General features: G+C 36.4%; 1 protein-coding gene across 4 annotated transcripts in view; it reads left to right on the top strand.

The window, feature by feature from the left end:
* The window catches only part of MAN1A1 (mannosidase alpha class 1A member 1), a 196209-nt gene that overhangs the window by 50168 nt on the left and 131498 nt on the right, over positions 1 to 14543 (top strand). For all 4 annotated transcript variants that reach the window (XM_055136509.1, XM_055136508.1, XM_055136511.1 and 1 more), the window contains exons 3-4: positions 6370 to 6466; positions 7791 to 7906. In XM_055136509.1, coding sequence (XP_054992484.1) covers positions 6370 to 6466; positions 7791 to 7906 — 213 coding nt within the window. The remainder of the gene's footprint in view (positions 1 to 6369; positions 6467 to 7790; positions 7907 to 14543) is intronic.

Here is a 14543-nt window from a genome sequence, read left to right as displayed (position 1 = left end):
TGTGAGGAACTTCCACTCCTATGTAGCCTAGTCCAGCTATCACCCTGCTCATTGTGTATTTATTGCCCTTCGCTCAGCTCCAATATCCTGAAAGCTCATCTCCTACCCAAGTAGATATGGCATCACCAAGATTTTAAGAAAGCCATTATATGAACCAGACTAGAGCGATAGCACAGCAGGTAGGGCATTTGCCTTGCATGTGGCCGACCCGGGTTCGATTCTCCGTCCCTCTCAGAGAGCCCAGCAAGCTACCGAGAGTATCCCGCCCGCACGGCGGAGCCTGGCAAACTACCCATGGCATATCGATGTGCCAAAACAGTAACAGCAAGTCTCACAATGGAGATGTTGCTGGTGCCCACTCAAGCAAATCAATGAACAACAGGATGACAGTACTACAGTCATATAGTGATTATATGAACCTTCAGAACTGAAATTCACTGCATATTGCCTTACATCTGGAAAATACCCTTTGTAGAAAGGTTTTTTTCTTCTTCTTCTTTGTGGATAGCAAATATATATATATATATATATATGTATATATATGTATACACACACATACACACACATATATATTATATATCACTGTATCACTGTCACTGTCATCCCATTGTTCATCAATTTACTCAAGAAGGTGCCAGTAATGTCTCCATTCATCCCAGCCCTGAGATTTTAGCAGCCTCTCCTTACTCGTCTTCCCCAACGATTGGAGGCTCTTTCATGAAGGGTCAGGGGAATGAGACCTGTTATTGTTACTGTTTTGGGCATATAGAATGCTTTACGAGGAGCTTGTCAGGCTCTACAATATATATATACACTATATATAATATATATAAATTAATTACTTTTGGTTTAGAGGGCACCCCCCAGCAGTGCTCAAAACTTTACTTGTGGCTCTGTGCTCAGGGATCACTTCTGGTATTACTCAGGGGACCATATGTGGTGCCAGGGATATAAACCCATGTAGGCCACATATGCAAAGCAAGTACTTAGATCACTGTACTCTCTCTCCAGCTTTCTCTCTCTCTCTCTCTCTCTCTCTCTCTCTGTGTGTGTGTTTATTTCTGTATAGATAACTTTGCTATGTGTCAGATAATATACTGAGTTTTTTCAGTGCATTATTGCCACAGTAGCTGGCAAGGTGTTTGTACTGATTGGGTGTGGAAAGTGGGCTCAGCGAGAAGAATTTCTTCACATAGAGTCATTCTGTAGTGGCAGAACTCACATAGGTGCCAGTTTCTTAGATAGATGTGGCAACCTGTTCTTCCATATCTCTCCTCCATAAGGAAGTGGATTTTCTGTAACACCTAAGAAATGAACAATTTTAGCAGACAAAGAGCCACAGCCCTGGAGGAGAGGAAGGTAAGTCATCAACATTCTGGGCTCATCTGCATTGTTTGTAGCTGCCTCCTCAGGCAGTTCTCCAGACTTATCCTCATTCATCCAGTGGTGCCAGGAAAATGAGTAAGGACCAAAGGTCTCTGTTCAGACACCTTTTATTTCTCTTTCCTCACCTTTGCTGCCTTCCTGGCTCCTACTGTCTCCTGATTTCTGTATGGTTGATTCTTCTTTTAGACAAAACCTCACTCCAAGACATGTCCAAGGTTGCAGCTAGCTCCCAGTTGTCTGGATTTGGTCTAGAACCACAGATCCAAATCACACTACAGTTAGAGAAGTTTGATATAAGACCTCTGCCCCAGAGAGAACTGGAATTTTAACTATCAAACTTTTTTAAAAATAATTTTTGATTTGAGGGTTATGTCCACCCTGCTCAGTGCAGACTCCTGGTTCTGTGCTGAGGGGTCATTCCTGGATGGCTTGGGAGCTCTATGCGGTGTCAGGGATAGAACCTGGTTTGGGCACATAGAAGGGAAAGCACCTTACTTACACAGTGCTATCTCTCTGGCCCTCTACTAGTCTTCCTAAAGAAGTGGGTAAAAACCCAAAGTGGTTATTAGTTGTTTGATAAAAGCATTTTCAAGAAGATTTTTAAAGTGTTCATTATGAATAATGTAAGATTTTGTGATTAAAGCTTAAGCAAATAATAGTACTTACTAAGGGTAGTTTCTAGCAACAGAAATGTTATTGTGAAATAAAAACATAGTTAGGGAAGTTCAAAACTTTTTTTTTCTTGGTTTCTGATGTCCTTGATTATGCCTAGCATGTGCAGAGCCCTGAGTTTGATTCCCCCAGTATCACATGGGTCCAAGTACCCCTATCCTGCGCACAGCTGAACACTGCTAGAGGACCCATGTTTTTTAAAAAATCAAACAAACTGTTAGAACAGAATAATGTAGAATATTTGACTCACTCTATTTTGTCTCAAATCTTAGAAATATTTGTGAACATATAAGGAAGAAGGAGAATGTTAAGCTTCCATAAGCATGATAGAGTTATGTACACTTCTCCTCTAGTCCGTTATATTTTATTGCTCATACTGTGGCAGGCATTCAGTAGATAACTGTCTAATTACCCAGCCCTGCTGAGTAATTATCTAATTGCAAAGAAAGTGCTAATCGAAAGATATTCTATAAGCATAAAGACAAGAAGTAATGCTATTTTTTAGATAGTTTATACTTTAATTCCACCTTCTCTGGGCCAAAATATTAGGTTGCTATTATGAAGTTCCCATCACATCTCTTGTTTGACCCCATTTGTGTCATATACTACCTAATAGGGCAAATAGGAATATCCAAGAAAAAAATCTTTGGTATAATTTCAGTATTACCTTTTTATGAAGATTCCCAAACTGCATTTGAAATCCTAATCAATGTCAGCCTAAGGCCTATTTTAATCCTACTACGTGGATGTCAGACTGTAGAACCCTAATTAAATTGATGAAAAGACTACAAAACAAAATTAAGGAGGCTAAGAAGAGAGAGGATTAATGCAATTCATAGACTTTCTTATTAGTAGTTGAGTTTTAGAAGTGACTCTTTTTCTGTCAGTTCACAAGTACATAGATCCTGGAGAGATTAAATGCCTTCATCCTTGCAGTCCCTCGGCTGGCTAGTGGATTAATACTTAAAATTAGAAGCTAGTAGCATGTTGGTGTTGTCAGGTATTTAAGTAAATCTTAAATCTGAGAGACACCGTTGATTTAATTTAAGACTTGTGAATTTAATCTCTGTTACTCCACATTCACAATGTCTTGTGCTTTACTTTATCATGGAGTAAATTATTTTCAGAGGTGACAAACCACTAGAAGCCACAATATGATAATTCCTCCTTTCTTCATGGTTTCTTCAAGAAACCACTCTTGATGCTCAATTTGAGCACTTTAATCACACCATTTTTTTTTTCTTTTCTAACTTTAGCTCATAGAAATCCCATGAGATGGGGAACCCATTTTGAGAAACATGTCACATCAGCTTTGGAAATGTGGAAAGCTAAGCAATTAGTGTCAGATTTTCCCCTTGGTATTAAAAAAAAGTTTTTAAAAAGTTAATAAGTACCCCAAAGGTAACTTTAGTAGTTTCTGTACTCACGATATATTATAGAAATGGTAATTTAAACAAAGCAAGACTCCATCTGGAAGGCTTTATGATAACTTTGAATCATCAGTAGTATATTCACTGGATTTTCATTTAAACTTGGAAAAAAATCATCATAAAAATATTTTTCTCTTCTGTGTTTGACGTATCCCAAAGCTTTTGAACTTATAAATCTTTGCAAATTTACTGGAATGAAGATTTTACTAAATGTAATATATTTAATGGGAAAATCAAATCAAATTCAGGTTTTATCTCAAGGTATTTTGTGTATTTCATAGTCTTTCAGAGATTTATTTTTTTATTATGTGATATGAATTTCATTGTTTTCAGTATTATTTTAAACTTCAGTTAACATTTGATCACATGACCTTGAGTTATTGCAACCACACAGAAATCCATTCGTAGATTCTCTCAGGAATTATGATCTCAACTTTTTCTGGATAAGGAATCCAAGAAACCTACAACTCAAACTTAATTAATATGGCCAATTAGTGACATTGTGAGGATTATAAATCATTTTCTCTAACCTTCAGATCTATTATGCTTTTCAATAAAATTAATTTATAAATTAAAATTAATTTGGAAGTGAAAATATGAGTGAAAACACCAGTTCTTTTGATTGTTGGAAAGTCAGTAATTTGATAAGGGTCCTGTTGTGAATTCATAAAGGAATGTGATGCAGTGTTGGTGATGACGTCACCTAGAGTCACACTGAGACAGGCACATGCACAAGCCCCTCAGTTGAGTGGAAGTGTCATGATTGAGTAAAGTTGTTTGCTTTTTAACTCCTCAGCTTTAGTTTTTTACTCTCCAAAACAATGGTAAAATAGTTCACAGGCTTGTAATAAAAATTTTGCATCATTGAGTATAGTATATTTAACAGATCCCCAGCCTATAATAAAGATATCCTTTATCATCATCATCATCATCATCATCATCATCATCATCATCCCGTTGATTGTCGAGTTTCTCGAGCGGTCTCAGTAACGTCTCCATTCGTCCTAGCCCTGAGACTTTAGAAGCCTTTCTTAGCAGATATTAATAGTAGCAATAGTGTTGGAAAACAAAAAATATGTACTGATTGGTTAATGAAAGATGTTCACTTTTTTCCTCAGGGACATATGGAAACCTTATTAATAAAATTGTATTTATATCACTGCAGATGTTTAGTGATAAACAGTCTTTGCATACTATTTATAATTTTCTATAAGGTTTTTAAAGATATTTTAAAACCTGGAATCATAGTAATACATTTTCAGATTCTGTCTGTATTTAACTTTTGGGGGGCACTTTTATTGGTTGGCTTTTTAAGATATCCCTTCTGTTTCTCTGAAGAACCTGTCTTTTCCAGGATGATGGTGTGGTTGTGGTTTTATGTTTTGTTTTTGTTTGCGGGCCACATCTGGCGATCAATGCTCAGGGGTTACTCCTGACTCTGCACTCAGGAATCACAACTGGCTGTGCTTCGGGGACCATAGAGGATGCTGGAGACAGAACCTGTCAGCAGCAGCCTTCGAGGCAAGCATCCTCTCCAGCCCCATAGTTGTGTTTTGTGAAATAGATTTTTCTGTAGCCCTCAGTTATATTTTAGGGTGAATATGTGGTGATTTTGTTGACACTTTTATTTGGCAGAAGGACTTGGGCCTTGGCAGAGCCTGGCAAACTCCCCATGGCATATTCATATGCCAAAACCAGTAACAATGATGGGTCTCATTCCCCTGACCCTGAAAGAGCCTCCAATGCAGCACCATTGGGAAGGACGAGTAAAGAGAGGCTGCTAAAATCTCAGTGCTAGGACGAATGGAGATGTTACTGAGACCACTCAAGAAAATTGACAATCAACAGGATGATGATGATGATGATGATGATGATGATGATGACGATGACAATAGTGGCATGAATAAACTCTAGATAACTACAAAGTCCAAATTCTTCTTTAAAATGTATGAATATAATTGTGTATATTTTAGATCATTAAAAACATTTTATATATCTGATTATGGCAGAGATATTTGACCTTACACATTGCTGGCATAAGGTCCTAGGTTAGAAATACAGCAAATCAGTTTTTAAGTATATAGATATACCTATATCTATCTAGTATTCAGTCAGACATTTACTACATAAAAATAAGTTGTATTTTAAAAAATCTAAGCATAATCAGTTTTACATTTTAAATTTCCTATATTTTCAATAGACTTACGATACATCAAAATGTTTGTCAGTAATCTTATGTATTAACTGAGGCTTAAAAAATACAGAATTGTGCAAAAATAGGAAGTTTAAATATAGTTTCCACAGATTTAATTTATTATAATACTAAAATAAGAAATGTAGTAATGGCTTATCCATTTAGTAATAGATATCCAAGTGTAGTAATGGCTTATCTAAAATTTCACAAATTGGGCAATACCATTGGGCAAAGAGCTATGCTCTTGAACATTCTTGAGATGGGTAGTAAATAATTTCCACTGCAGTTTTAGTGTGCTTTTTGTTTGTTCACTTAAAGAGGTAGACTTTGGAATGAAGGTGGGGTGGATAGGCAAGAAGTGCTGATTTTATTATTATCTCAAACAGGTTTAGTAGGCAAAATAACTTAGGAACTTACAGTTTATGATAAGCTAAATTTTTATAGATGAGAAAGGAGTTTTGAAAATTACAGATATATCAATAGGATTAAATAGTCTCAAAAAAGTATCAGTAGGCCAATGCAAAAGGGGGAATGTGTATGTGTTTTATCATCTAGTCATCTTTTCCATTAATCATTTAATATTAGTAAAATTTAATATTTAGACATTCAGGTCTTCAATGAATAATGTGTTTATATAAAAAAACATCTGAAATTCAGCTATAATTCCATTTTTATTTCTTTTCTCAGATGATGAAACATGCTTGGTATAACTATAAACATTATGCCTGGGGATTAAATGAACTGAAACCTTTATCAAAAGGAGGCCATTCAAGCAGTTTGTTTGGTAAGTAGAATGTTCTTCGGTTTCTTAGTGACCATGACATCGCTGCAGTTGACTGAACTGGTGGGCGATGAAGTTTGTGTGATCCTCCAGGCCATGTTGCTAGGAAACATGCATGCCCAATGGAGTTATCTCCAAGGACTGTGCATAGAGTGTCCTTCATACAGAGCACGTCCTGCACATTCAGATCATCTCTATGACTTTCAAAATACTGATACCTGGGGTGTTTACTCTCAGAAATTCTCATTTAGAGGATACAACTACAGCATCATAAAATACAATTGTCAGGATTATTTCTCAACAGAACATTTGATCCACTGCATTAACATTTTTCTATCAATAAGAACTGAATTTTTATAGATAGAATGATCAGGGCAGTCAGCCATGGTAATACTCATTATATTTGTATTTCTCAATATTTCCTTAGAGTATTAGCTCTGGGTTTCTTTTGTTGATGTGAAAAATAAAGGATGGATCAGGTCAGTTATTTTAACTTGTGTTTACCCACTTTCGCATGCTTTAGTCCATAGCATCTCATTGTAGTTGGTACTATAGGTATTAACTATAGGCATTCCCATTATAGTAGTGAGGAAGCTAAGTAACAGTATCAGTATATAAAGTCTTTGGGTCTCTTGGGTCTAGAATAATAGCACAGTGGGCAGGGCGTTTGCCTTGCAAACAGCCGATCTGGGTGCAATTCCCAGCATTTCATATGATCCCCTGCGGTGATTTCTGAGTACAGAGCTAGGAATAACCTGTGCATTGCCAGGTGTGATCCAAAAAGAAAAAAAAAATAAAGTGTTTGGGTCCCTACCCAGAATTCCACCTAGTGCCCTTCTACTGTATCTATTAATTTAACACCTTCTAAATTACCTAAAATAATAGGAGTTTCAAGGAAATAAAAAGCTTTTTGGATTTGTGAGTATGATGGGAGGAGTAAGTTAGAATCAGGAAGGACTTCAAAAGGGTATGGGATTATATCTTACTGGAGTTTATGGCTATCAGTAACTAATTTCAGTTACTGATAACTGAAATTAGTTATCAGTAATACAAAAAAAACAAATTTTGTTATACATATAGTTTAATACAGTTAATAGTAGTATGTTCTTGTTCCTTTGTCTTAATTCTACTTTTCTTATTAGAAAATGGAATTACAAATGAAGTGTCTAAGATTTATTTTCTACAATTCAGAAGAAATTTTCAAGATTAATGTGTCAATCTATAGCCATAGTCTGTATGTTCATTACAAGTCTTTCCATGGTAAGGCTAATTTGTATATGTACGTCAAAATATTCTATTGATTAAATATATTGTCTAATATTGTCAGGTAATATCAAAGGAGCAACAATAGTTGATGCCCTGGATACACTTTTTATCATGGAAATGAAAGATGAATTTGAAGAAGCAAAAGCATGGGTTGAAGAATATCTCAATTTTAACGTGGTATGTTAAATAAAAATTACTAATTTAGTTCTTAAAATCTCAGTTAAAATTTATAGAATTGCTGTGGGCAGATTGTTATGTTATACCCTAAAAGGAACAATGCAACTTTAATAGTATTGTACTATAATCTTAACTTGCCTTCCCTTTTTGTTGTTGTTGTTGCACTCAGGAATTACTCCTGGCGGTGCTCAGGGTACCATATGGAATGTTGGGAATCGAAACCAGGTCGGCCTCATGCAAGGCAAAGGCCCTACCCGCTGTGCTATTGCTCCAGCCCCACCCTTCCTTCTTAACATAAATACGCAGCTTTATTTTTTGGCAAATTAAAGGAAAAAAAGATAATAGGTATACATCCTATATGTGCCAAGTAGTTTAAGCTCCACAGCAACTCTTTGGGATGGTATTATATGCACACTGTTATTGACTTGCCCAGACCACATGGCTAGTTGTATATTCAGAGCTATGAGTTTAACTAGTCCACATTGGCTCTAATGCTCATACTTTTGCATGTGTTAATGTGTCATGTTATAACTTTGTAAAATCAGTGTTTGTTTAGGGAACACAAGGCGCCATATTGTCAGATGACATTAAACAAAGGACCCCCACAGAAATTGCACTGGATAAGTTTATTACTTATAAGTCCTGAGGAAGTGATAGTGTGCCTCAGAGGCAAACAGGAAAAGTTAAGGCAGATTGCCAAGATTTGATCTGGGTCACATGCCTTTCTTAAGATGGAAGAAAGTTTGGGAGTTTCTGAGCTAATGCCAGATCAACTAATTAAATCCAAAGAAATCCAAAGTTCAGGTAACTTCTATGAATCTCTTATCTAATGAAACCACAAGGATAAGGCCCAGGGAGGTTAGAAAGAATGTTGATTACAAGGCTGTTTTGAGAACACAGTGGGAACTTCTTTGCAAACTGTATATAAAAAAAGATTTGGTGAGGGAGTTTAGGAGGTACCTGATGTTGCTCAGGATTTCCATGAGGCTCTGTGCTCAAGGATCACTCCTGACAGTGCTGAGGGACCTGTGGTACTGGGGATCAAACCCAGGCCAGCCACATGCTAAGCTGGTGCCCTACCTGCTGTCCTATCACTCTGACTCCTGTATAAAATTTCATAAAAATATATTTTAAATTAAAAAAAATGTATATGTAGAGGAATTGTTAATGTGTAGGAAAGGGGGCCAAAATTAGACATATTGGATGCTTCTGATTCTTGTTGATAAATTAGAAGTACACCTGATCATGTTTTTTTTAAATTCTTTTATTAATTCACCATGTGGAAAGTTACAAACCTTTCAGGTTAAAGTCTCAGTTATACAATGCTCAAACACCCATCCCTTCACCAGTGCACATATTCCACCACCAAGAATCACGATATACCGCCCCTCTTCCCCCCACCTCCCCAGCCCCCCACCCCACATGTGTAACTGGTAAATTTCACTTTACTTTCACTTTACTTTGATTACATTCAATATTTAAACAAAAAAATTCACTATTATTGATTTGGAGTTTCTCCCCCCTAAAGTCGATCTGCTGAAAAGAAAGCATTTGATAATTTGTTTTCCATTTCTGAGAATGAAGAGATATGAGGTCAGGAGGCCGCACTAGCAGCAGCATAGTTTTGGATTTCTGTATTTTAGTATTTTAGTAACTAAGTCCAGAGAAATGTCTGCCAGGAATCGCAACATTGTAAGCTTGTACCTCTCAGCTACTTTATATTCCACATATGAGTGCGATCTTTCTATGTCTGTCTCTTTCTTTCTGACTCATTTCACTCAGCATGATACTTTCCATGTTGATCCACTTATATGCAAATTTCATGGCTTCATGTTTTCTGACAGCTACGTAGTATTCCATTGTGTAAATATACCAGAGTTTCTTTAGCCAATCATCTGTTTTCGGGCACTCTGGTTTTTTCCATATTGTGGCTATTGTAAACAGAGCGGCAATGAACATGGAAATGCAGATGTCATCTCTACTATACCTTTTTTGCCTCTCCGAGATATATTCCCAGGAGTGGTATTGCTGGGTCAAATGGGAGCTCAATTTCTAACTTCTTGAGAATCGTCCATATTGTTTTCCAAAAGGGCTGAACCAGTCGGCATTCCCACCAGCAGTGAAGGAGAGTCCCTTTCTCCCCACATCCACGCCAACAGCGGTTGCTTTTATTTTTTGGGATGTGGGCCAGTCTCTGTGGTGTGAGATGATATCTCATTGTTGTTTTGATCTGCATCTCCCTGATAATTAGTGATGTTGAACACTTTCTCATGTGCCTCTCAGCCATTCGGATTCTTCTTTGGAAACGTTTCTATTCATTTCATCACCCCATTTTTTGATTGGGTTGGCAGTTTTCTTCTTGTGGAGTTCAACCAGTGCATTTTATATCCTTGTTATCAACCCTTTATCGGATGGGTACTCCATAAATATCCTTTCCCATTCTGTAGATTATCTTTGTATTTTGGTCACTGTTTCTTTTGAGTTGCAGAAGCTTCTTAGTTTGAGATAGTCCCATTTATTTATCTTTGTTTTCACTTGCTTGGCCAGTGGCATGTCAGCATTGAAGATACCTTTGGCTTCAATGTCGTGGAGGGTTTTGCCGACCTTATCTTCAATGTACCTTAGCTCAGGAAGGAAGAAAGGGCCCACATAAATAACTTGACTTCACAGCTCAAGACGTTAGAAAAGGACCAACAAAAGGAGCCCAAACCAGGCAGAAGGAAGGAGATAATAAAACTTAGAGCAGAAATTAACGACATGGAAACCCAAAAGACAATCCGAAAGATCAATGAAACCAAGAGCTGGTTCTTCAAGAAAATAAAAAAGATTGATAAACCACTAGCAAGACTCACAAAGAAAGATAGAGAGAACCCTTGTAAGCCGAATCAGAAATGAAAAGGGGGACATTACAACAGAAACCAATGAAATTCAAAAGATCATCAGAGACTACTTTGAAAATCTCTATGCCATGAAACAAGAGAACCTAGAAGAAATGGATAAATTCCTCGACTCCTATAATCTCCCAAGGCATGGTTGTTTTTTTTCTAAATTATTTATTTTATTGAAACACCATGTGGAAAGTTACAAAGTTCTCAGGCTTATGTCTCAGTTATACAATGCTCAAACACCCGTCCCTTCACCAGTGCCCATATTCCACCATCAAAAACCCCAGTATACCTCCCACCTCCTATCCCCCCACCCCCGCCTGCATAACTGATAAATTTCACTTCATTTTCTCTTTACCTTGATTACATTCTGTATTTCAACACAAAACTCACTATTGTTGTTGGAGTTCATCCCCCCCAAAAAACAGCCCACTGACAAGGAAGCATTTGATAATTAGTTTTCCATTGCTAAGAATTGAAGAGATATGAAGTCGCACGGTTGCTACCATTTAGGATTTCTGCATTTTAGTATTGAAGTAATTAATTCCAGGGAGATTTACATTAGAAATTGCATAATTTCCCATCCTGGAGCAGTATGGGGCAATGGCTTAGTACACAGTCTAGAGACATGGCTGCAAGCAGTTTCTGGGACCAAAAGTAGTCTAGCTGGCCTCCAGATCGTGGTCAATCAGCAGCAAAGCTGCCGCACCAAAATGTGGCAGCCCAAGTCGAGTCCCGGCAGAGCGTGAGCCGGAATAAGCCCCGGCCCGAGACTGCCCAAGTGTCCTGCTGTTCCAAGTACATAACTCTTTTGCTCTCTCTCTCTTTTTTTTTTCTCCTTTCTGCGCCACCAAGTTCATACCTGCTTATAGTCCTCATAATACGGCAGACACCACGCCACTTCTCCCTGGAAAGGGAAAAAAACTGAGAAAGGAGGATATTTACCCTCCTTGGCCGGCGTACACCTGATCATGTTTAATCTAATACCAGAGTCCTTGTTTTACTTCATAATGAAGTTGACAAAAAACTTGTTCTAAGAAAATAAAGAATATCAGTCCTGCTGTTCTGTAGTCACTTATTTAAATTTGTATTATCGATACTAGGATTTGATAATATCTGTGAATTTCCATAACTGAGCAAAAATAACATGCTATATGTTGAGAATCGACAAAGAATAAGCATTTCCCCTTTTGCTAATGGAGCTCTTGTTCTCCCCAGACCATGTGAAAATATACATGATCAATAGCAACTGAGCTTGCTTTTCTCTCTCTGGGTTAAAAAATATAAAAGTTTAATATTTTATTTCCACTTCACTAGTTAATTGCTATGTGTCTCCGACTTTGGAAATAACCTTATAGAAGAAGCAAATGAATCTGTTTTATCTGCCTTACTATTTAAATTATAATATAAAAGAGACATATACCAGTATTAAGGGATCTTGGAGATCAGTATGTTAAGCCTTTTCATTTGTGAGAACTTAGGTCCAAGGAGCTTGTGATTTGCTGAAGGTTCTGCATTGGAATATTCCAAGGTTCTTGATTGGAATAAGTTGTAATAGACCTGATATTTCCATAGTAAAACTAGCTATGAAAAATTTAGGTAGTGGAAAAACATGTTTCCTTTAGTGGGTTGGCTCGTTCTTCTCTCAGTATTTATAAGCAAATTCAGCCACGTACTTTTAAGTAATTGAATTTGTATTCAGCTACAGATCGGACAGAGGATGGTTATATGCTTTCTCCCATAGCCTCCGCCCCCCTTCTTTCTCCTCAAGAAAAGACAGAGGAATGAGAATTAGAGTCAACCAAAATCTAACAATGGAAAATAGGAAAGTAGATATTCGATGACACTTGACCTAAACAGTGGAGCCAGAGAGCTAGTAGAAGGTTTAAAGCACTTGTCTTGCACGTAGACATCCCATTTAATTCCCAGCACTGCATATAGTTCCCCCAGCACCATCAGGAGTGATTCTTGAGCAAATAGTCAGGATTATTCCCTGACCATGGCAGAGTGTGACCCAAAACAAAAACAAAATGACAGCAACAAAAAAATATCTAGAGCTGCACAGTTTCCAGTTCCTTTGCTTGATTATTATAGCTCTGTTGCCCCTAATTTCCCCAAATAGAACAGTTCTTTGCTTTAATGACCCATGGTAATGTGAAATGTCTGGAATCATTTATTTAAAATGAGTAAGTACATAGTTCTTAAAAAATAATGGGCAAGGAAACAGAAGGCACTAGGCTTTCAGACCATGACCAGGATATATTTAATATATTCTGTGAACTGTGAGGAAGTAGACGGGATCAATTATAAGATAACAGATTACATAGAAGAAAGAGAACAATTCCTGGTTTCTTCCTTACTAGATAAAAGGAACGGATTATTGCTGAGTGATAGGTATTGAACTTTAAAGTTTTCTGTATTTAAAATTGTAATTTTGGTTTTAAATAAGGCTTGATTCAATTAGTTGATAGACTTTTCCTTCAATATTCTAAAATATTTTAGAGTTGTTACTGATAATATTGGACTTTTCCTTTTAAAATATACTTCAAAATACATTTAAGAGGATTGCCAATACAGCACATAAGGTAGGCCTTGCACTGGCCTACCCTGTTTTGATACCCAGCTCCACATATGGTTCCCAGAGCCCTGTCAGGAGTGGTCCTTGACTACAACTAGGTGTGACTGAAAAACAAACCAACAAAAAAAATAAAAATAAAAACATATTTAAATAAATTGTAGCCACAGCCCTCAATTTTCTAGTTGTTATACTATACTGGATGTGAAAGGTCTTGAAATCTATTTGTTGCAGTTCTCTCTTTGGCAAACACCATATTTTCCATTATAAAATGAAAATGTATCATTGACATATATGGGGTACTATTTCCCACATTAAAATTAAACTTTTAATTGGTGAGATCTAGGTTTTTTTTTACTCATAATTATTTCATTATAAAGATCTTCAACAACTTACAGTTTTTGAGTTGATTTTAATATGTCATATGTGAGAATTTGTCTACTAGGATTCAAGTAATTATATAAATTATATAAAATTATATTAATAATACATCTTTGTTTCTGAATAAACTGTTTCTTTTCCCACTCTGTTTATATCTGAAGGAAGCATAAATTGGAAAAGTTCAAGCAAAAATAGGAAAAAAGCCTTATTTTATGGATTAACATGTAGTATCATTCCAGCTTTGATAAATTATTGTTTGTTTTCAACTAACACTTTTCTTGAAAAAGTATTTTAATTGACAGTGTAAGATTTCAAATAAAAAGTGCATCCAAGTTTATTTTAAGGAAAAAATAAGAAAGAAACCAAAATAGAAACCCAGTTGTGTAGAATTGGTTTCTCCTACATATAAATGCTTGTTACTATAAAATCTTAAGAGTTAAGCATAAAGTTGCTTATATTTGAAGATTCAGTTTGCATTGCTTAAAAGGTGTTTAGTAAATGTGTTCGTTGGCTTATATAATTGAAATTCATTAAAAATATATTGAAATTTATGAAAATATATCAAATTGACTTTGAATTGTTGGTAACACAAAGTTCAAATGACTTTAACAACTGACAAAAATAAACCACTAGTATAAGGCTTAGGAGCATATGCTTCAGAGTCGGAGGTTTGTTTGTATTTAGTTTAAGAATTGAATTGGACTGGGTAGATAATATAGTGGCTAAGGTACTTGCATTGCATAAGACCAATAATAATTAGATCCTCAGCAACTCATATGCCCTCCCCCCCCCCAAG

The sequence above is a fragment of the Sorex araneus genome, chromosome 4 (genome assembly GCF_027595985.1).
Source record: "Sorex araneus isolate mSorAra2 chromosome 4, mSorAra2.pri, whole genome shotgun sequence".
NCBI classification, from domain to species: domain Eukaryota; kingdom Metazoa; phylum Chordata; class Mammalia; order Eulipotyphla; family Soricidae; genus Sorex; species Sorex araneus.
Note: the sequence above shows the minus strand (reverse complement) of the source record. Positions and strands in the feature narration are given on the sequence as shown.